The sequence below is a fragment of the Condylura cristata genome, unplaced genomic scaffold, assembly GCF_000260355.1.
Source record: "Condylura cristata isolate star-nosed mole 26May11 unplaced genomic scaffold, ConCri1.0 scaffold00001, whole genome shotgun sequence".
In the NCBI taxonomy this organism is placed as follows: Eukaryota; Metazoa; Chordata; class Mammalia; order Eulipotyphla; family Talpidae; genus Condylura; species Condylura cristata.
Genome location: NW_004567102.1, coordinates 71,126,711 through 71,150,714, shown reverse-complemented (window position 1 = coordinate 71,150,714; position 24,004 = coordinate 71,126,711). Strand labels below are relative to the sequence as shown.

Below are 24,004 nucleotides of genomic sequence, written 5' to 3'. Positions count from 1 at the left end.
TTTTTTTTTCTGATAAAATTATAACTCAAGGTGCTGGTAAAGTTTTTTTTTTTCCAGATAGTTAAGAGAGTGTTAAATTTTATTCTTCCAGGTTGTTAAAACAATAAAATTATCTCCAGAGATTGAGTAATAGATGTGGCCAGAGAGGAAAGAGGACAGAGCTCAAAATGATTAATAAGTCCCTATACAATATTTAATGGCTGAAAAGGTAAAGTAAGCTGCTTCTCTTCCAAGAATAAAATACAGACGAGTCTTGAAAATTTTTCGTTTAAACCACAAGATTCCACTTACCCGCTGCTTATTATATATCAGAAGTTATGCGTTCTGAGCTCAATCCCCTCTTCCACAATCAAACTCAGAATTCACTTATATTTCACCTACATGGAGGATGGACTATAAATTATACCCTGATCCTCCACTATGGCCATCCCCCAAGCACCACCACCCAAGTCCTTCACTTCTGCCTTGTGTAAGGGTCGACTGTAGTTCTTGGTCAACAGATTAGGGATGGTTCTGGTTCCTCACATAGAACTTCAGGGGGTGGAGAAGGCATAGCATCTAAGGATTCTTTATGCTGTAGATTCTCGGAGGCCCAGATGGAAACTTCTTAATAAGCTAAAGTACTTATTGTTCTGGGTTGTAGGATTGTGCCCACTGTAGCTAGCCTAGGGTAGTTCTCTAACCCCAGGACATTGCAGAAACGGATTCGTGGAATATGATGCAATCCACAGAAAGCACCCTTTGGACTCCAGTTCCTCACTATCCTGCGAGCCCAGGACGTGACCACAAACTCTTCCAAAGACCCTGAGCTCCCAAGGAGCAGAAATCACAATGGTTCTATCTCCTACCCCCGCGCCCCGCCTTTGAGTCCAGCCCCGACCCCGCCGTGACCACGCCTCTCCACCTCTAGCCCCGCCTTCCCAGTCGCCTTCTGGCGGGGTCCCTAGCACCACCGTCTCGCCCTGGCCCCGCCTCCCCGTCCTGGCCACACCTCCCCATCTGCACCCTGTCTCCCGGGCTTAACACTGCCTGCGGGTCCGGGTGTCCTCTTCCCTGTCCACGCCCCTCTCCCCGCCCACGCCCCGCCCCTGGGGCAAGGACTGGTCCCCGACCTCGGAAGTGACGCGCCAGGGTCTGGCCGGCTGGGGCGCCTGCAGTCGCTCGGGGTTTCACACGGTGTAGAGACAGATCGGCATGGCTCTTCTTCTCTTCGTCGTGGTTTTGCTGGCCGGGAACAAGGTTGAGATGAGCGCCTTGGATCCGGAGCTGTCCTCGGGTACTGTGGTTTGCGGCGACGCCGCGGCCGGGTGGGAACGGGTGGGGATGGAGGGAGCCGCCCCGGCCAGGAAGCCCCGCCTCGGCTGGACTGCGCCAGAGTTCGCTCCCGGGTGCGGCCGGTCTGGAGGCTGGGTGCTGATGCCTGCGTGGGCTGCCGGCAGGAAAGCGATGCCGGATCTCGGCTGTGTGCACAGTTCCTGTTCTTTTTCCTTTAACGCTGTTGCCAAAGCAACGAGACCCCGCTCTTGAGTCTTCAGTTCTTTTATTTCTGAAATAAGTGAGTTTCTTGGTCTACAACAGTATATTGGGATCACAGCTCACGACTTAAGGGTGACCCCAAGTCCTTACTTAAGGGTGACCCCAAGTCCTTCGCCAGCTGAAAATGATTAAGTGACAGTTAGCTTTGCCGTCTTCCATCTCAGTCTGGAACTGATGCAGTCAAGAGCCCATTTGTTAGGCTATAGGTGTCTTCATATAGCTTAGTTCACTTAGACATTTTATTTCGGCCTGTTTACTGAGATTTCCTGGGAAAGAAATGCTAAGATGCTTTTGTTTTCTTTGTGTGAGTTTTGTTTTTCTTACATCATTGTTAATTTTTGGACATATTCATTGAGATGCTTTTGTAAACCCTGATGTTAGGTGATTAGGAGTGCCAATGAAATCAACACGTTTTCTGCAAGAAGGAAAAAACATAATTTACCAGACAGCCTGAATGCCTTCTCAGTGTCCACAGCTATAGCAGCTGCCTAGAAAAGATGAAAGGAAGCCCAGCCTCCTCCATCCTTTAGAACTCACGTGGCTCTAACTCTCTGGGAGCCCTTGTTAGGTATGCTGCATTTATTGGCAGGCTCCCTTTGACTTGTTCTCTAAAAGTCAGACAACTATGTAGTTATTTGGGGACAGATATTCCAGTGCCAGCCAGATGTTGAGAATACAAAAAGGAAATTATTCAAGTTTCTGCTTTCAAAGACCATGATTATATAGCTCACATTTCTTGAGCTCTTGGTACTGACTGTTCAAAACACTTACCACATCTCATTTCACACCAGACCTACAGAGTGGGTTTGGTATTTCCATTTGTGGGTGAGAAATTGAACCATATTGAGGTCTGCTCAACTTGTAGAAAAGCTCTGCTACTTTGCTGGGCTCTAGAGTCTTAAATTCTGACTAGCTTTCTGCAAAACTACCACCCTCTCGGGCAGATTAGACATCTACCAGGGCTGTTGCATTCACTGTGTTAAGATGCAGAGGCTTGTGGACTGTTGCATGGGCTCTGGAAAGCAAGTTACTGAGCGCCAAGGTCTGGTCAGAGGAGGCAGGAAAGACTTCATGGAGCTGATAACCCCAGAGTTGGAACTGGAGATGCAGAAAGATGCATATAAAGGACACAGTGAAACAGCAGCTGAATTAGTATTCTATCAGTCATTTTATTGTAGAATATTTGTGTGAGAATACAAGAGGAGCTAGAAGAGTAGAGAAGAAGGAACCATTAACAACGTGCCTTGCCATGTTTAACAGCAAAAGTTAGGGGAGCAGCTTTGGCTAATTTATGGCAAAAAGAGGAGTGTTTTAGAGAATTTGTTCCCAGAGCCAGTCAGGCTGTTTGCCATTCAAAGCCAGCACTCCCAACCCCTAAATAAACATGATTTACTCCCACCAAATTATGTCTCAGTTCCTGCTTTCAAGTGGCCAACACCAGACCCTGCCTCCATCACAAGCCTAAGAAAGAATTAGAAAGGTCGAGATGCCAGCTGGCCTTCAGGAAGCCAAACAATGAATCCAAGTTTGCAAAGATTCTCCTCTGCCTATTACTGATTCCAGGTGTGGACAGCTTTCCCTACCTGGCAGGAGTTATGGATGTTGACAACTTGCCACATCCTCCAGTCTAATGAAATTCCAAGGGAAGGCTCTGGTGTGCCCCCCCCCTCCCCCCGCATGGCCAGAACATTGTTGGATAGGGTAGCAGTAGGGGAATCCCAGAAGAAATATTGTTCCTCAAAGTCAAGGGCTGAGTCAACAAAATATTATGTTCATTGTTCTTTGCTGAAATTAATGGTCAGACACTGGATTGTACTTAAAAGAGAAATGATTTTATGCAATGCCAGGTTATTTGGAAAGCCCACTTACCTTGCAAAATTGTTTGAGGGTAGACTCTTAAGGAGAGGGATGATTTTGGCAAGCTGTGGCTAAAGTCTAGGAAGAGTTGATGAGAAGTGGCAGTTTTAAATGGGGAGAAGAGGGCAGTTTGAAGAACTTATGGAAGACAGTAGAGGTAACTGGATTCTGGAAGAGAGGAAGATGACTCAGCTTCCTGGCGTGGGCAGAATTAAGCCAAATGCCAGGCCTTGTTCTGAGCCAGGGTCCTCCTGAGTGTGGAGCTCCTTGAGAATGCACATTCTTGAAGCTACCCTGAAGTAGAGTTTGCTGCCTGACTATTTCCCAGAGAAAGATATCCTTGTGGCTTTTTTCTCAAGCATTTTGCAAATATAGATGTCAGTGAACCCCCAATCCCATTTTTTTAGTACATTTCTTTACTCTGTGTTGTGTTCTCTGCTTTTAAAATTAGTTTAAAATCCTTCAAGTAAGAGGAAAATCTGTAATCACAGTCTGCATCTGGCTTGTGGTTAGCTTCCTCATCTGCACACTTACTGTGTTAACTCTATTATTGCTGGGTTGGACTTTATTTTTGGGTGTTTATTTTACATGACAACACTTGTAGGAACAGGAAAGCAAGCAAATCAATGCAAAAAAAAAAAAAAAAAAGAGTTCAGCACATTGCTTGTCCTGTGGTAAATGTTTAGTATATGTTAATGATTATCATTCAACAATGTCATTATTTTGACAAAGATATTTTTAAACATTAAATTGATTTGTTATATATTAAGAAATTGGTTGCCTTTAAAAATCACTATGAAAAATTTAAAAATAAACTCAGCAGCCAACTGATTCTTTTACCTTTCTCCTGTTTTTCATAGACTGAAAAGACTGCTTCAGTATTTTCAATTCGTAGTCTAAAAGGGAATTAGTGTTGAAAAATGACAACTCTCAGGATCTGGATGGGTCTAATTCAGTTAGCATTCAGTGGCAGGCTAAGTTAACCCAGCAATTAAATTGGAGAAACAGGAGCAAGAACAAACCCTGCATTCAGGTCAGGAAAGTGATTGAGCACAATAGTATTAGATAATCAACAACTTGGTGGGGGTTTTAGTGAACTATCTGGAGCATTTTAGCTAATTGCACATTTCAGTATCAGCTACTATATGATAGGTTCATCCCTGAATAAAGAAGAGCAGAAAAATATTTCATTCGGAAGTGCATCACTTCTGAGATGACGAAGAGACAGAGAGATTGAAAGATAAGAGAGGGGGTGAAAGGTAAGACCAGAATAGGTTGTGAAGACAGACAGGAAGAGGAAAGACTGCAGGGATGCTGGGCCCAGCCCAGCTGAGGGGCGATGCTATAGAAGGTAAGAGACCCAAAGGGCTTTAAACATCCTCACTTAAACCCTTAAGTTCCAAATCTTATCTTTTTTTCTGGAGATGCAAGGAATTAATAGAGGAAGTAGAAAATTGTTTCACATTAGTTTCACAATATGATGGATATGTATGGATATGTATGGAAATATTTCATTTAAAACTTATAGAAGCACTTGAAATATCAGATGTAAGAATTCTCAATCCTTTATTCATCTCAAATCGAAGGAATACTTCAACCTCCTAGAAAAGTTGAAAAGGTTAGAAAGCATGAAGGAAAAGAGCCATTTTATCAACACAATAAAACCATTCTGGAGAAAGGTGTGTGGTCATAAATTATATTCTGAAAAGAGGCCAGAGTCTTAATTTGATATTATCTTTGTGATAATACCCACGTCTCACAGCTTTAACCTGGGGAAGCTGTTGGATCTGTTCTCTGAGTTGGTTTTTCAGTAAAGGATCTGGATGCTTTGGAGCATTTGTTTGAGTTGTAGTGTCAGATGATTGGGGTTCCCCTACCCCTCCTGCAACCCAAGTAACTACTAATCCCTGTAGCCTTACTTCTTTATGCATCTAAATTTGTGCTTCCCAGAAGAAAGGTCACTAAACCACATCGTAGAAGGAGCTCTGCAGGGTCCAGAGCTCTGTTCTGAGTGAGCTGCGGATCGTCCATAGCCTTTGTTTGCACTTATGTAGAATCAATAAAGAACTCTTTGCCTGCCTCTTTGTCAGGAGACACCCAGGTGCATTTCTGTTATGAAGTAGAATACAGGTGGCAGCTGCTGCTCCTGTCCTTGTCCATGCAAAGCAAGTCTGGAGCTAGCCAGAGAATGGTTTGTTCTCCCTGTGCTACTTGCCAGCTCTGTCACTACAGAGCTGCCCTGCAGGCTGTGCTGTCTTTGGTGCGCCTCATTTGTCCTTCCAGTAGCAGGTTTCATCCCTTACTGAGCAGCCCCATCTTTTCTGCCCTCTTTCCTGTGGGCTTTCATCCTCTGTCTCTCCTACCTTATCACAAAAAAAGCAGTTGGTTTTTATTTCCTGCAACAAGTAATTAGCATGCTCAAGATACTGCTCCTTCTCTCCTGGGTTTGGTTTTGTTAAATCCTCAGCGGTTACTTCTCTAGAACTAGAATTCTGGGAAGCAGATCTTCATAACTGCCGTGCGCTCTAGGAAGTGTGCAGATAGTTGTGCACCAAATAGCTCACAACCCTAAACATGAGAGGACATGGTTAGAGTAGGATAAGGGCTTAGATGATCACTTTCGAAGCATTTAAGATAGGCAGATGGTAAGAGGAGGAAGTTTCCATGGGATAGAGTCAACAGAAATAACTGATAGATTAAAGGAGAATTTTAGTACTTAAAAACTTTAAAGGCTTAAATACATGTTTTAAATTTCTAGGCATTTTCAAGGGATGAAAAAATCTTAGTCTGTTTTATTTAATTAGATAATCTAGTAGGAACTTTGCTTAAATTCCACAGATAATGGTGTTGTGATATGTCTACTCACTTTTTTTTTTAAGATTTATTTATTTTTCATACAGAAAAATGGGGTCCAGGCCAGAGATGTGGAGGGTGAGAGGATTCACCAGAGATAGAGTGGGGATCAGAACAGGCAGATCGATGAAGTACACTGCTGAGGGGAGCAGCGGGCGGGTCATGAGAGGTCTGCTGCCCCATGTGAATCTCCTCCGGGGCAGGCGGGGATTGAACTCTTGCAGAAGTGGCTTTAGCTTCTTAGTGCTGTGCTTTAACCCACTGTGCCCCCAGGGAGGGCCCTGTATACACACTTTTAATTAATATAAATTTATTAGTAATAGAAGTTTGCTGTAATATTGAATTATTTTCATTTGAATGGATAGCAGCTTAAAGTTAAGGGTTTGTAATTCTGAAACTTAACAAGGAGATTTCTCACATCCATCATGTGATTTTGATAAAGGCGACAAAAGCATATGTCTAATAACCACACAGTTTCTCATCCGTGGCATTAAAACCACAGGTAACATCCTTTAGTGTAAATATTTAGGTTTCTTCTTAATCTAGTGATTAAGTGATTTCTGTCTCTATTATAATTCATCAAATCCTCTTTGTCCTGCTGCCTGTCCGTCTTGATGGTGTTGGGAGCTATCATTTTAATTCTTGTCCTATTCTAATCTTGTCCAGCCTTTATGGGAAACATTGCTTGATTCACATTTTAAAAAGCTACACAAGTCTACTGTTTATGGTTTTATAATAGTCGGTATATGATTTAGTAACTTCTCAAATACAAATGCATTTTATATGATGTTCTAGCACATAGATTGACTTTTATATGTCTTTTCCACAAATACTGGAATTGCAGCTTGAGTACATACTCTTAAAAGTCATTTCTGGCCCTCCCTGGTAGCACAATGTATTAGGATGTAGCACTGCAAGCTAGCTGCAGCCTCTTCAGTGCGAGTTTGATCCCTGGCCCCAGAGGTGACCCACATGGCACGGCAGACCTCTCCTGGCCCGCCTGCTGCTCCCCTCAGCAGTGTACTTCGCCAATCTGCCTGTTCTGCTCCCCGCTCTGTCTCTGGTGAAGACTCTCACCGCCCCTGCACCTTTGTCTTGTCCCCCAGTTCTGTATGTATAAATAAATGCATCTTTAAAAAAAAAAAAGTCATTTCTATTGGGAATAATTTTTTAGAGGCTTAAAAAGAAGTGAAGAGCTTGTCATTTTTGGAAACTGGGAAGGAGAATCCTTGCTACCTAGCAGCAGAAAGTTTAGTAACACTGTAGTAATGGGTAACAGGAAAATAAGAAATGGTATGTGAGCTGTTTGACCTGGCTAAGAAGATTTCTAAGCAGTATTGAAAGGGGCATGTGGCTTCTTCTTGCTTTTTTTAGGAAGCTGCAAGACTTTTTTTTTTTTTTTTTTTAAAAAAACATCAGGGGAAGGACTTTTAAACAAACAGAAGCCAAGACCTGATGGTTTGAAAATTCTCAGTCTCTGGAGAGGCAAAAGATACTAAAATTAAGAACTGGATTCTTAATTCAGATTCATTAGGTGTTCCTTACAGTTAGGTATCTCTTACTTACTGGTTACAAGATTATGTTTACATGTGTGATTTATTTTTTGATACTAATGTGGAATGTTAGCCTGGGGGGAGGGTGTGTTTTATTTCCTCCTCAACCATAGACTGTGAGCCATTTGAGACTAGGTGACTTCAGGAAATTAAGGTACAGATATGCCACAGATACAAGAACCCTGCTAAGGAAATGTTCCTATACCTAGCTTTCTCTGGTTTCTCAACTATCTTCTCACTTGACAGATAAATCTGAATTAACTGTTTAGTTGGGTAGCAGGAAAGAACCAGCTTTCTTTTAAAGATTTATTTTACTTGTTATGCATACAAGAACTAAAGTAGAGGTCAGAGGTGTGGGGGGTGAGAGAGTTCACCAGAGACAGAGTGGGGAGCAGAATAGGCAGATCTACTAAAATATACTATGAGGGGAGCAGCAGGTAAGACAGGAGAGGTCTGCTGTGCCCTGTGGGTCAGCCCTGTGGCTGGGTGTTGGTCTCCTGCTGCAGTGGCTTTGGACAGCCTCATGGTGCTGAGACTTAACCCCTTGCACCACCAGGAAACCCAGACTTCTTTATGTCCATCCCAGGAAATATTTTTCATGTTTTAGATCCAGTCTTCTTAATAAACGCCCTGATCATCATTATCTAGGGAACTTAAAAAATATGCAAATTTTTGAAGATACGTTTTGTTTGGAAGCCCCTGTACCTGATCATGTCGCCATTCATTTATTTTTAACTATAAATGAGTCATCTTTAAAGGAATTCCCCAGAAAGGATTGAATAATCTTAAATTTTGAGAGAAAGGAAGGAAAAGAGAGAAAGGAAGAAGGGGGTGTATGTGATCAGTGTTCCAAGAGGTTGTGAATGACACTGAGCAGGGGAATAAAATGGCTAAATGACAGGTTTTGATATTGTCCAGCTACAAAATGTTGAATTGACTTATCCTTATTTTCTCATATGATCACATGTTATCTACAGATAGTCTCTAAAGGGTTTAAAAGAACAAAGACAAGAGGAAATCTTGTATATGTTTTGTAAAAAACATATGTGTGTCCTAGAAAACACAACGCTCATGCTACAGAAAAGGTCCATGTCTCCTCCAGTCAGTCGCTAGAATATAGACAGGTTGTTTAAAAAGTACGTAGTGGGACTGGGTGCAGAGCTGAGAGTCTGCATGGTATTTTAGAAGGATCTGACCATCCCTGAAGTATCAGTTGTCTTCTGGCCATTGAATGCAATCTGTGGCATCAATGTAGAAAACTGAATGTGATGAAATAAACTGAGGATTATTATTACAAAAGACAATATACTTTTTTCTAAAATACAGGAATTTTTCCTTTTATCACAATGGTGCATCAGTGATCTAAAGTGAATCCGAACTCTCCTATACATTTTAAAAAAGAATTTATTTATTTATTCATACAGCACTGGTGTACAAGCCAGAGGTGCAAGGGCAGTGAGAGGCCTCACCAGAGACAGTGGGGAGCAGAACCGGCCGATCGATGAAGTACTGCTGAGGGGAGCAGTGGCTGCACCAGGAGAGCTCTGCCGCGCCATGTGGGTCACTCCCCAGGCAGGGATCAAACTCGCACTGTGGCAGCTGCAGCCAGGTTGCAGTACTTTGTCCTAACCCAGTGCGCCACCAGGGAGGGCCCTCTCCTATACATTTTTAAATAAAATTAATTTTTAGACATCTCTCAAATATACTATGCTTGTGAGTTCTGCTTTTTTTCACAATGCCTATTTGCCCAACATGGCTTCTTGTAATAAGGTTTTCTAACGTTAGTGTTAGTGTTTTACTCTTGTCCATTTTCCGTTTTGAATCTCTTACAGTGCCAGGACCGACCAATCTTACAATTGAGGCCTTTAACATGAATACTCACTTTAACTGGGAGTATCCAGCCGTGTCTCAGACCCCTGTCTTTACTGTACAGGTAAAGACCTATTGGTGAGTGTTATTCTTTTATCCTTTTAGCCTGCTTTTCTCTGGTCCTTGCCATTCCATATTCTGCATTTCCTTACGGAACCCTCTGTCCCCTGTGGCAAAACTTCCTGAAATGATTATAGACTTGGGATGTAAATCACCTCTTTTCATAATACTCCTGCCTCTTCGTTCTTCCTATCAGTATTGAGGTAAAAAAAATATCAGCACCTCTGATACTTTTAAGATGTGACAAGTGAACTTTACAGTTTATTAAAGGAATGATGTCATCTTACTGTTAAGTAGAAAGATAAAACTTCAAAAATTTTTCTTTTGTTAGCATGGATTCTGTAAATAGTATGTTAATGGAATCAAGTTGTCCAAAAAGCAGAGTCCTCAGAATTACATGTGGAATGTGATTTTTACAGGTGTTACATGTTGAACTGAACCCCTTTGTCATGCAGGAGTTGTAGTATTCCTAACCAAACACTGCTTACCTTGTCTTATCCCCTCTATCCTATTCTTCATCTGCTCTTTCTACTCTGTCTGCTCCATGATGTGAATGAAAAGCAAAATACAGAGAGAGATGGTTCACTTTTACACATTAACAGTAAAAGTCACCTTTGATTCTTTCTTCTTCCTCATTATAGGCGTGCAAAATGGGTTGATGCCTGCAACACATCTAATCATTATTGTTATATCACTTCCCTTGTTGATGATCCATCAACCCCTCTCTGGGCCAGAGTGAAAGCTAGGCTTGGACAGAATGAATCATCATATGTACAGTCAAAAGAATTTACTTTGTGCAAACAAGGTGAGTATATGTTAGATCTAAATGTTAATTTTGAAAATGCTCACACATGTCTTCTGTATATATTTTCTATTATTAGCACTGCTAAAACTTACAAGAATGTGCAAGAAACATTCAGAAAAATTGAGGAATTTCCTAAATTTTAAGGATTTCCTCTTTTCTGAGCTCCCACAGAAGAGGACTAAGAGGCAGCCACCTCGCTGTGCTTCTGAACTGTCACTCCATGCAAACAAGTGGACTGCTGTCCTTCTGGGTTCCCCTCCTCTGACATTCCTTTCTAGGTATCATCACTGGGGTGTTGGGCAGCTAGTTGCTCTCTTTCTCCCTCTTTTCCTTAAGTTCTCAAGACTCATAAGAACTTTAATACCAACACTTACACAATAAAAAATTGTAGTTTTGTGATCTCTTCAAACCCAGTGATTTTCAGCTCTTTGTTCTAATATCTCATTCACCCACTGCTGTAGAATCTTCAGTGCTACTTCTCCCCACATGGCTCTCACTCCTCATGCTGGATCAAAAAAGCCTTTAGTCTCTTTTCTCCCCCTAGTGGATTGGTCCTTCAGCACCTTGTCTTACAGCTCTTCATTTCTTCGTTCAATATTCTTGCTTCCTTACTTCAGCCACTGCACCTTGGTTCTGTTCCAGCTTTTCAGATTATACTTATTTGGTCTCTTCCACCATCCCTTCCTCTACTTCCTCTTGAAATGTTTTGATCCCCCAAGGTCTCTGCCTATGTCATCTATGTAAAAAAAGTGTGCTGGGCCTGGAGGATACATTGGGGAATGACTATAACCTGCCTGCTGTACAGTAGATGTGCAGTAAATAGGTGACAAATCAGTAAATGGTTCGCCAACAAAGTCCCAAACATTAAAAATATATAACATTTGTTGTCTGGCTAAATATTTAATTCTGATCTTCACAATAAAATTGAACATTACTTAGTAGACGTTTATGAGCCCTTCTTGCCAGGCATCCATATGCATTGGAAATAGAGTTTCATGAAGGTTCAGATATTTTAGATCACTTAAATGGTACTTCTGAAACATTCTTTAGAAATTCAGCTTTTTAAATTTGCATACCAAAGATAAAAGAAAAACACTGATACAGAGATTACATCAAGGTGTTTTCTTTTAACTCATTCTTGATCAACTATTTTTTTTTGGACTAGAAATTTATCTATTTTCATTTCACACCTTTTTAAAGAACTGATACTCCACCCCAACACCACTACCCCTTATAGCCTTATGCCCCATTCTCCCACTCTCTTCACCTCAGAACCTTCACTTCATTAGTGTCTTCTAATAGATGATGTGCCAGCCTTTATCTTTCTGACTTGCTTAACTAAATTGCCTCGAATTCCTTCCATTTTGCTATAAATGCAACATTTTATCTTTCCTTATAGCTGAATCATTTTTCATTGTAGAGACAACAGCACATCTTTTTGATCTATCAGCAGACACTTAGATTGTTTCCATGTCCTAGCTATTGTGTAATGCTGCAGTACACGTTGTGAAGCATATAATTTTTTGAGTTGATAGCTTCATGTTCTTTGGATAAATTCCCATGTGTGGGATTGCTGGGTCACATGGTATTTCTATTTTTAGTTTTTTTAAGGTAACTCCAGATCACTGTTCAAAGTGACTGCACCAATTTTGCATTCCCACCAATGTTAGAGTGTTTTTTTCTCTGCATCTTCTCTAGCACCAGGGGTTTGGGATTTTTTTTTTTTTTAAGATTTATTTATTTATGCATACAGAACTGGGGTACAGGCCAGAGGTGCAGGGACAGTGAGAGGCTTCACCAGAGACAGAGGGGGGAGCAGAATAGGTAGATCAACAAAGTACACTGCTGAGGGGGACAGTGGGCAAGACAGGAGAGGTCTGCTGTACCAGGTAGATCACCTCCAGAGCTGGGGATTGAACTCGCATGAAGCAGCTGCGGCTAGCTTGTAGTGCTGTGCGTCCTAACCCATTGCACCGCCAGGAAGGGCCATTTTTGGGATTTTTTTAATATGTGCCATTGTCAATGTTGTGAGATACCTCACTTTGGTTTCTTCCTAAATCTCTTCTTTTTAAAAGCTTTCGTAAACACTTTTCCATCTGTCTGTTGGCCTGCTTGGATATTCTCTTTGGGGACTTATCTATTGAAATCTTCTGTTTATTCATTAATTGAGATGCCTGTTTAAATTATTTTATATATATCTTGGATATTACCCCCCTTTCAGTTTATCTAAATGTTTCTCTCATTCAGTGGAATGCTTTCTTAATCTACTTATATTTTATTTCACTTTTAATTTGAGATAATCCCAATTGTTTATTTTTGTTTTGTTTTCCTTGTCACGTCAAGTCTTCAAAAAAATCTTCATCATTGTTATGAAATATTGTCAATATTTGTATGTTTTACTATTTCAGATCTTCTAAGTCTTTAATGCATTCAGAATTTATGTTTGAGCATAGAGTTATGCTCTAGCTTCATTCTTTTACATAGTGCCATCCAGTTTTCTCAGCACCATTTGTTCAAGAGACTACTTTTGCCATTGTTTGGTTTTAATTAATTACATGAATTAAGTATTGATCTACCCTAGATAGATAGATAGATAGATAGATAGATAGATAGATAGATAGATAGATAGATAGATAGATAGATAGATAGATAGATAAGGATAGGGATTTATTTGGGGGCTTTTGATTCTGTTACACTGATTCCTGTGGCTTTATGTGCCAGTATGGTACTGTTTTAATTGTTGTTGCTTTATACTATAGTTTAAAGTCAGAGCACATGATGCCTCCATTTCTCTTTTAAGATTACTTTTGCTATTCAGGTCCTTTGTTCAATTTCTTTGAAGAATATTGATGGAGATTATGTTAGATTTCTATATTGCCTTTGGTTGAATAGTTATTTTAATTAATGATTTCCCCTTTCATGAGTGTGGAATATTTTTCTATCTCTTTATGTCATAATCTAAAATTATTTACTAACATCTTGTAATTTGCATTGTATATAAGTTACTCACTTTCTTGTTTAATTCCTAAGTATTTAGTACTTTTGGAAATGATTGTGAATGTAACTATTTTTTTAATTGTTTTTTCTTCTCTTTGTATGTGAAATACAACCAATTTTCATATTTTGATTTTTTAACCTGCCATTTTGATATTAATTTGTTGTTTCTAATAGTTTTTAACGGAGTCTGTAGGATTTTCTATATATAGTGTCATAGTTGCAAATTAATTTCTTCTTTTCCAGTCTGAATTGCTTTAATTTCCTGTTGTCTAATTGGTTTAGCTAAAGTTTCTAATACTAAGGGAAGTAGAAATGGTAACAGGTTTGTCTTGTTTCTTAACAGAAAAGCTCTAAAATGAGGGGGGTGGGCTTTTCTGCTTTCTCCATTAACTATTATATTGTTTGTACTTTTGTGATATGTGATCCTTCTTATGATGAAATGTGTTATCTTATTTAAAGTTTTTATCATAAATAAAGTGTTGAATGTTATCTAGTGCTTTCTCTGCAGTTGTTGATATTACAATGATTTTTATCTTCACTCTGTTGGCTTAATTTGGTTCATTGATTGATTTATGTGCATTAAACTATCCTTGCTTCTGTGGCATACATCCTTCTGTATAGTTCTTAAAGTATATTGTTAAGTTCTGTTTGCTGATACTTTGTTGAAGATTTTGCATCAGTGTTCATTAGGGATGTTGGTCTGTTGTTTTCTTGCTCCATCTTTACTTGGTTTTGATATTAGGATAATGTTGGCATTATAAAATGTGTTAGGGAGCATTCCCTTTTCTTGAATTTTTGGAAAAAAATTTGAGCAAGATAGGCTACATTCTTTTTTAAAGGTTTAATGGAACAGAAATGAAATTGAACTGTTAAAGAAAAATTTAGATTAGTAAGAATTCTTACCTGAGTAACATTCATTATTAAGGACACCAAACATATGTTCTAGATATTTATGAATGATGTAAAGGTAGTCCTGCTTTAAAACAACAGAAATGCTTATTGATTTATTGTGGTAATTTTATGTCACTTACTGTAAAATTTCAGGGCTGCTATCAATTCTACTTCTTTTTTGTCTCCCATAGGAAAAATTGGGCCACCTACATTAGATATCAGAATAAAAGGAGGAGAAGTCATTACTGACATATTTCATCCGTTAAGTATGATAAATGAGTCATATGCCTTATATGATGAAGAAAACGCTTGTTACTCTTTTATATACAATGTGTATGTGAAGGTACATGAAAATGAGGTATGTATTTGTGCATTATCTTGTTTTATCTTTATTTTGAGAAAAATGGAATTTTTTTAATAACTAGCATAAGTATTTTTTAATAGATATTATAATGAAAGTGTAGCTTGCACGAATATTCAGGCAAGAATCATGAACACATTTAACTGTTTTTTGTTTATTTTTGCCTAGCTTAGCAGCATGACCCTAATCTAGAATTTTTTTAAAGATTTCTTTATTTATGCTTACAGAACTGGGGTACAGGCCAGAAGTACAGGGATAGTGAGAGGATTCACCAGAGACAGAGTGTGAAACAGAACAGGTAGAATGACAAAATACACTGCTGAGGGGAACAGCAGGCGGGTCAGGAGAGGTCTGCCGCGCCATGTGGGTCACCTCCGGGGCCGGGATCAAACTCATGCTGAAGTGGTTTTAGCTTCTTAGTGCTGTTCTTTCACCTGCTGCGCCACCAGGAAGGGCCCCTTAATCTAGAATTTTAGCCAGTGTACAGGTGTCCTCTTCTATCCAAAAGTAGAACACTTGGCTCTATTTGGTGTGATTTGGTAGATTATTTTTTGAGTCTAGAAATACTGTTTGTACTCATTTACATGAAAATTTTTGAGTGTTAACAATCCCAAAAAATAACCTACTAAAGTATACAAAATGGGAACATTTCTATTTTTGGAGAGTGAGGAAAGCAGATCTCTGTTTTTCTAATGGTAAGATAAAGATAATTTTAATCTTTTTTGCCCTCACTGGTAGTGATATAAATTAATGAGAGGCTGCATTGGAACCATTGTTTTGCAAGTAAAAGCTAGGTGCTACTATGGGGAACTTACCCCACTCCCACGCGGCTATGGAGACCACACTTTAATTAGAACTGCTCCATTTCATCCCTCCCTGTAGTGCTGCCATTCCTGTATCTAGCAACGTTGGTCAAATATGTAATGCATGGTACAGACAAAACTTCACTGATGAGTACTGTGGAGAAAAGAGGGGACGGGGACCTGGACTGTGTGACAGGAGACAGGCCTCAGTAGGCAGGGGACAGCAGGCCTCACAGGGACGGTCATATTGGAGCCAAGAGGGATGCTGTTAGGCTATATACGGGGAGTGTTTGAGGTAGAAAACCTGGCAAAAGCACACTGTGCATGTGAAGGGAACAGCAGAGTTCAGACAGGCCACAGAGACCCACTTCTCTTAGGGTATTGGAGGGCTGTGATTTTACTCTGAGTGAAATATCGTACCCCTGAAAAAATTTAAGCAGAAGAGTCACGTCCATTCAAGATTTTAAAATATCACTTTGGTTGGGCCCTCCCTGGTGGTGCAGTGGGTTAAAGCACAGCACTAAGAAGCTAAAGCCACTTCAGCACAGGTTCAATCCCCAGTCCTGGAGGTGATCCACAAGGCGCGGCAGACCTCTCCTGACCTGCCCGCTGCTCCCTCAGCAGTGTACTTCGTCGATCTGCCTGTTCTGCTCCCCTCTCTGTCTCTGGTGAATCCTCTCACCACCCCTGCACCTCTGGCCTGTACCCACGTTCTGTATGCAGAAATAAAAAAAATCCTTAAAATATAAAAACAAAACATCACTTTGGTTGCTAGCAGAGTTGTGCTTCTGAATCTAACCATATTATCTCACACTTAAAGCCCTTTAACAAATCCCCACCAACTACAAAATAATACTTCATTTTCTTTTATGGCCTGCCTTGCAAGACTTAGTTTGGTCTCTTGAATCTTTTCTAGCCATCTGTCTCCCCTGCACCTTCTGACTTTATTTGCATTTGTTCTTTGGTGAACCGCTTCCCTATAAGTACCATGCTCTTTCCAAAAAGTACCTTTTCTACTTCGGCAAATTTCTGCTTATTTTTGAGTATTAAACTGGCTTTTCATTTCCCTTTTAAATCTTTTTCTGTCATTTTAGACTATTTCCCCTTTTATGGTCTGATTATTTCTAGTCTCCTCTAGTCATCATCTCCTCTCATATTTCTTGTCTCTGGTCTACACTTTATTATGTTATTTGAAGTAAGCACTCACTGTCCTATCTTTATGTCTTCAGATCCAGGCACAGGTGATCTGTACACTTTGGCTGGTTGAATAAATAGTAAACAGCCAGAGGCTGCTCCAATCCTGTCTGTATATTAATGCCAAGAGACCGCTACAGTCTTTATAAATACTTTTATTATTCTTTCTATAAAATGCTAATACCACATGAGCTAGTTTCTAGCATGATAGCAATAGGCTTATAAACACTTTTGGTTTAACAACAGTTAGCATTTATGATATCTGAGTGTTAAACTTCATAAGTTCTATAGAGAACATTTTTATGGATCCACAGTATCATGATAATGTTACAGGGTTGCCCAGAGTGGACTTGGGCTTCCTGTCTGTGGGGCCTCACCCACGCATTCAAAGTGTAATTTTCTGCAGACACACACAAAAAGGGTAATGGGTTTATTAAAAAGGGGGGAAAGGAAAAGGAAACAACCTAGGGAAAGAGAGAGGGAAACAAAGTAACTGGACTAATGTTAGGGTCTGAAATCACCAGGTTGTCCCCTGCAACAAAGAACAGGACCAGAGATGCACAAGCAAGCAGAGTTTATTAAGTCAGCTAGCTAGGGTCAAGCCTTCCTGCAGGCCTGCAGGCCACACAAAGAGAGCAAGACCCAGACCATAGGAATGACAGAGAATTTGTAGGCCCTTCTCGGCCGATACATACATCATAGCCGGTGCAAATTCAAAGAGTAACAAACTTCATAGCACTCAAGGACGGGTTTCTAAGAACAGAGCTGATATCAGAGCTGATGTCATGGTCTAGTTTCAGCCAGTTCTAGGAGCTGGCACCAGGTATGCTATCTGCCTGCCCTTCTTTCTTGGCCCAAGGTGAGTTAGATAGGGACCCAGACAGAGGGGCCTACCCAGAGGGGCTTAACACTATCTCACCAGCTCAGCTAACTTGGAGCGCTAGTCCCAAACTAACACTGCTAGCCCCAGCCACACGGTCTGAGAGCCATTGCTCCAGAAAGAGAGAACCGTTACCTCTCCAGAGTGACAGTTGGAAAACTGCTCTCTATTAATCCCCACCAAAGTCCCCAAATGCCTGCTTAGCTCCACCCTTAGGTCCTCACAGTCCTCTCCTTGGTGCTGCTGGAAACTGTAGTTTTCCAGTCACTGGAGTGGGGAGTGGAATCCAGAAAGCTGGAGTAGGGGTGGAGTCCACCCAATTCTGCAGGTTCTTTTAGGACATCCTTCCCCTTAACAATTGCTTGTAGTAACAAGTTGAATTTTGATCTGATTCAACTATTTTCGGACACGTTCACTGATCATCACATGTATGTTTTCTTCAAGTGTTTAACCGGGATAGACAATGGTGATACTTTTAAACATATAAAAGGGACATTTTCATTTTTTTCCCATACAGACCATAGATAAAATTCAGAAGTACATTGAAAATGATTGCAATGAGACCCAGTGCCAATTCAAAATTCCACTACATACTCTGCGTCATAAATACTGTGCTTCAGCAGCGCTTCTACTGAGTTCGAACTACTGTGTGTCAGCAGAAGGCTTCTCAGAAGAGTGGTCTGTCACAACTGAAATGTCCCCAGAATCTTGTATTGCCATTTGTAGCGTTAATGGTAACAACATTGAAGGTAAGTTCTTGCCATTTTTCCTAAATGTAAGGAGTGATAAGTAAAAGAAGGTAATATAAAAAGAAAGTTTGTCATTACAATAAATCTCTACCTTTAAAGAAATATTTGGCAGTTCCATTCCTCAGAAAAGCTTAAAATTTAAAAAAAAAAAATGGCCTTTTCTGAAGCATTAAAAGATACAAAACAATGAATTCATAAAGCTACATAGTGACCTTTTGACCCACGAAAGAAATAAAACAAATATGTAAAGCTATACGAATAGATGTCCATATTCAGGATTATACAGAATAGTAAAAGTAAAATTTAATACTTGTATATCCAGCTTAGTGTTCTCTGTGTGATCAGTAAGTTTAACAGCTAAATATTAGGAATGTTCATTGTGAAATGTGAACGGGACATGCACTGGACATTATTTTCAAAAATAATTGTAGATTAGTAATTAATGAATTGTGGGTCATATTTGTAATGTTGCAAATTATTTTTACTTCAAGGCTTTCCTGATGGTCTCAGTGCTGTCATTGAGTTCAATCCCCGGCCAGGGAGGTGACCCACATCCGGTGCAGCAGACCTCTCTTCTCTCCCTACTGCTCCCCTCAACAGTATAAATCTGCCTGTTTTGCTCCCCACTCTGTATCTGATGAATCCTCTCACCCCCGGCAGCTCTGGCCTACACCCCGGTTCTTTACATAAAATAAACAAAATCTTAAAAAAAAAAAAAGAAAAGGATATTGATATTTCATCATCTAGGTGTAGGGGGGTAGTAGAAAATAGAACTTTAAGACTGGTATTGCCCAGGAGTAGGTACCTTAACAAAAATTTGGGCCTCTCTTTGCAATCCTGAAATTTATATATTTATGCATACAAGAACTGGGGTACTGGCCAGAGGTGTGGGGGATGGTGGGATTCACCAGAGACAGATGGGGAGCAGAACAGGCAGATGCACTAAAATGCACTGCTGAGGGGAGCAGCAGGTGTGTCAGGAGAGGTCTGTCGCGCCATGTGGGTCAGCTACCTGGGTAGGGGTCAAGCTAATGCTGAAGTGGCTGTGGATAGCTTCACAGTACTGCACTTTAACACCTTGTACCACCAGAAAGTTATGAAATTTAAATACTCGTTATAGATAATTTATAAAATAAAGCCAAATGAAACAAAAATTATATATAGTTTGTCTAAATAACTACAGATACTCCAGATATTTATTCTTTGGTATTTATCTATATCCTGTTTTCCTCTATTTGCAAAGCTGTGATAATATTTGTATAGCATGTCTAATGTTGTATTCAGTGTTAAGCATATATTATTAGTATTGTGTCCACTTGATTTCACATACTTTTTGATATTTTTCAGTATTTCTATTTTGTCACATAGATGTATTCTACTTGATGAATTTTTTTTTTTAAGATTGATTTATTTGTGCATACAGAACTGGGGTACAGGCCAGAGGCTCAGGGGCGGTGAGAGGCTTCACCAGAGACAGAGTGGGGAGCAGAACAGGCAGATTGATGAAGTACACTGCTGAGGGGAGCAGCGGGCGGGTCAGGAGAGGTCTGCCACACCATCTGGTCACCTCCGGGGCAGGCGGGAATCGAAATCATGCGGAAGTGGCTTTAGCTTCTCAGTGCAGTGCTTTAACGCGCTGCGCCATCAGGGAAGGCCTGATGAATTTTTTTAACTTTTAAATTATTTTCAGATTTTCTCAGTAAGTGAATTGATGACTATGTGTGTACATGTGTATATGTCTGTGTATCTGTGTGTGTGTATTCCAGTTGTTAGGATATTTTTAGAATGTATTTCCTAGGTTATAAAAAATGCATAAAACTTACATGATACAAGTATCATTTCAAAGAATGAAAATCTAGGTTTAAGAATCAGACAAATACCTGAAATTTAATCCTAGTAACTTTTAAGCCATTACAGCATGATTTCAAACAGTACAGTATGTTTTATGTCAGTTCGCAATATGCTATTTTGGAAAATAAAATCCCAATTAATGGACAATAATTGAAATAATGTCAGTGCTCCAGATTTTTTCTTTTTGAGTGCCTCGATTATAAAGTGGGCTGACACTGTGGCCACATGCTGACACTGCCTTCTCTGTCTGCCTGTACTGTGGTTTCTAACACCGTGTTGGTTTTAGTTATGTGATTATTTTATATTTGACCATGACAGTCATTTAACTGGTTTCATATCCTATAGCAGGTATGATGCAAACACTCAGCTGGTAGTAACATCAAAGACAGAAAAAGATTCCCATTCAGTAGAGGAACACAGCCTGGCTCAGCCCACAGTCCAGCTGGCTGTGGCTTTGTCTCAAGGGAACAGATAAGGTCGGCTTGGGAAGAGTCTTAACTAGATTTTTCTGAACTAGAAAAGAGGGAGGGAGAATTTCTCACTAGCCCTGGGGAGACTGATGGGAGCAAGGTATGCGTAATGAAGAGGGACCCCTTCCCACTCAGAAAGGAAAAAGCTTAAATAAAAAACCAGCTGCTCTCCTGCTCGGGCAGCTCTCCTGCTTGCTTGAGACCAGCGGCCGCTGCAGTGTACCCTCACTCCCTTCTGATGCTTGGTGACATTCTTTTCTTGAGAGACACCAAGCACCTTCAGCTATCACAGTGCTCAGCGGCAGCGTCCAGGATTGCTATTCCAAAGAAATAACTTTACAGTAGAAATTAAAGGTCTAAAAATGCCATGAAAGAGCCCAGACACTGCCCTGATCCATAGAGCACTGTTGATTTGAAAGAAAGGACTATGGGAAAAGATACGAGGGCTGTGCATTGAAAATAAAAGGCAGCATTATAAAACAAAAAAAGTCATTTTGCCTTTTTAACAGAAAAAGGTGAAGCTGGGAAAACCTTACTTTGGGACTCTAATTGTCAGGAAAAGGCTGTTTTAGCCACGTCGTGTCATGGCAGGATAGTTACAGAGAACTTAGAATTGCAAAACTGAAGAATCACGGATGTCTAAAATTTTTACTCCCCCTGCCTACATTCTGTGTTGCTGTTCTTAAAAACTGACTGTGTTAATTACCTGGTGTGTAAATCTGATAACAAATAATGGGAAAGCTTCTTAACTATTTAATGGATATAGCCATAGTCCATCTTTATGCTGATTTGCTTCTTTTTCCTTTTTAGGTTATATTTGGATTCCAATTTCTGTTGCTGTCCTCCTCTTTCTCTTAATTATCCTGGTATTTGGATGTTACCGCTTAAAAAAGATTCACTCATTTAAGAGAGAAAGCATCATGTTACCCAAATCCTTGGTAATGTGAATGTTTTCTTTAGTTATACATACTAAAATAATAATTTAAGCCGTTTTGTTAGTCCCTTAAATTTTGTTAAAGTAGAATGATGTTCAGCAGCGTGTCACCTACCATAATCTCTTCACCTACCACCCATAAAAAATTCCATATATTTTTTTACTACCCACCAGTGACTTTTTTTATGGAGGAGGCAAAACACATACAGAACTGTCAAGGAGCACAAACACGTCTAGTGGGCGAAAAAATAAGTATTCAGTGGGTGTATGGTATGGTTGGTTCAAAAATAGAAGTTCACAGGCCAGTGATGCCTTTGTCCACCTTTGGCTGTTAGAAGTCAGTTGTGACTTTTCCAGAAGCAGTGATGCCAGGGCACTCTGCAGGGACAGAAAGGAGTTTATCCACATTCTCAGGGACCGTGTGTACTGAGGCCAGTGACGGGAGAGCGTAACTTTTAAGGATTGCAAATATCTACACAGTGTAGCAGGGTCCCAGAGATGACACAGCCTTGGGCTTTGTATTATTCTTAAGAATTTAAAAAAAAACTTTCATAAATAGTTGTCTAGAAATACTCATTTTAACATGTCCTGTAAATAAGGCAACAATTGGAAACATCTTAACATTTCAGAAAAATGACTTAATCACAAAGATTAAGAAACTATAGGAGCCTAATGAAAAATAATTATGAGGGCAGGGGTGAAAATATTGCATACAATACGTAGTTTGCACTCCCATCACACATGTAACGTAAAGACACATGGGAGGTAATGCACATAAAGCAATGGAGAGGTTGCTTATGTGGTGGGTGGCTTTTTCAGAATCCTAAGAACTTATTTTTAATCTTAACATAGTACATTTTCATTGAAAAGAAAAAAAGGGCAGCTTTCTATTATATTGTGGTATCTTTAGGTTACACTTTTTTTTTTATGCATACAGAACTGGGGTACAGGCCAGAGGTGCAGGGACGGTGAGGGATTCACCAGAGACAGAGTGGGGAGCAGGACAGGCAGATTGATGAAATACACTGCTGAGGGGAGCAGCGGGTGGCTCAGGAGAGGTCTGCCGCACCATGTGGGTCACCTCTGGGGCCGGGGATCCAACTTGCACTGAGGCGCCTGTGGCTAACTTGCAGTGCTGCTTCCTAACCATTTACCACCAGGGAGGTACGCCTTTCTTTTTTGAGGGTAGTTCAATAATGTTTTTTTAAATCATTGACTTCTCTTTCTTTAGATGTCTGTGGTTAAAAATGCCTCTTCAGAAGCAAAACCTGAGTCAAAATATATATCACCCATCACCTGCCAGCCAGTTGACACAGAAAATGAGCAGGTGATCTTTGAAGAGCAGCTGTCTTCTCTGTCAACAATTTCAGGTCACACGGAAGACAATCTTGGAAGAGCAGAACACAAAGAGTGTGTTGATGCGACAAAAGTGGTGGCCTCTGAAACACATATGTCCACCGTGGTGCCTGAGAGCCCTCTGACCCCAGTGAAGAGAGACAATTCTTTGCACTCAGGGAGCAATCAGTCTGAACTCTGTAGCGTCACTTTGAATTCTTACCACTCCAGAAATGGGTCTGATAGTGGCGTCGTGGAATCGGACAGCTTCTTCTCTGACACAGAATTTTCTTCAAATAATAAAAGTGAAATAAAGACAGAGAGACAAGAGCCCATGATGCTCAGAAATACCTTTGGCTACGATAAGCCGCATGTGTTGGTAGACCTGCTTGTGGATGATGATGGTGGTAAAGAGTCCCTGATTGGTTACAGACTCACAGCAGAATCCAAGGAGTTCTCCTGAGATCAACTGAGATGCACCAACTTGGAAGCATCCTGAGCAGTTTGTCTGTCATGATTTCATGGAGAGTTCATGATTTCAGAAATGGTATCATTGTTATTAACCAATTGCATTATCTTGGTTTAGTTAAAAATCAAAGAGACTGACATTTCGTTGGCAAACCATAGACTTTTTAAAAAAGACAGCAAGTCCTTGTCACAGATGTGCCTTTCCATGTGGGCAGTTCAGCATTAAAGGTGAACACCTGTCATAACCCGAATCATGTGATAAGTGGTGACACCCTGGTCTCCCTTCTGCACACATCAGGATTCATTTTCTTTTTCTATGCCTCATTTGTTAGGGTTTGTTTTTTGTTTTTTGGAAGTTTACATGTTTGTATTTTAAAAGCTTGATTTCAGACAAAATCTGAAATCAAATTTAAACCAGTGGAATTAATAGACTGTCTAGCTGTATGTTTTTACGGGATATTGTGGTTAGGTTTTTTTTTAATCTATATATAATAGTTCATTTTTACATCATGTTGTGCCTTTTTCCATCTCAGCTGCA

At 40.2% G+C, this 24,004-nt stretch overlaps 1 protein-coding gene across 1 annotated transcript; it reads left to right on the top strand.

The window, feature by feature from the left end:
- Nucleotides 1-1,117: 1,117 nt before the first annotated feature.
- IFNGR1 (interferon gamma receptor 1) lies at nt 1,118-24,004 on the top strand. The gene is made up of 7 exons (XM_004674125.2): nt 1,118-1,276; nt 9,632-9,746; nt 10,370-10,533; nt 14,613-14,779; nt 18,177-18,408; nt 21,540-21,667; nt 22,895-24,004. The coding sequence occupies exons 1-7, from the start codon at nt 1,195-1,197 to the stop codon at nt 23,459-23,461; spliced, it is 1,455 nt and encodes a 484-aa protein (XP_004674182.1). The 5' UTR covers nt 1,118-1,194; the 3' UTR covers nt 23,462-24,004.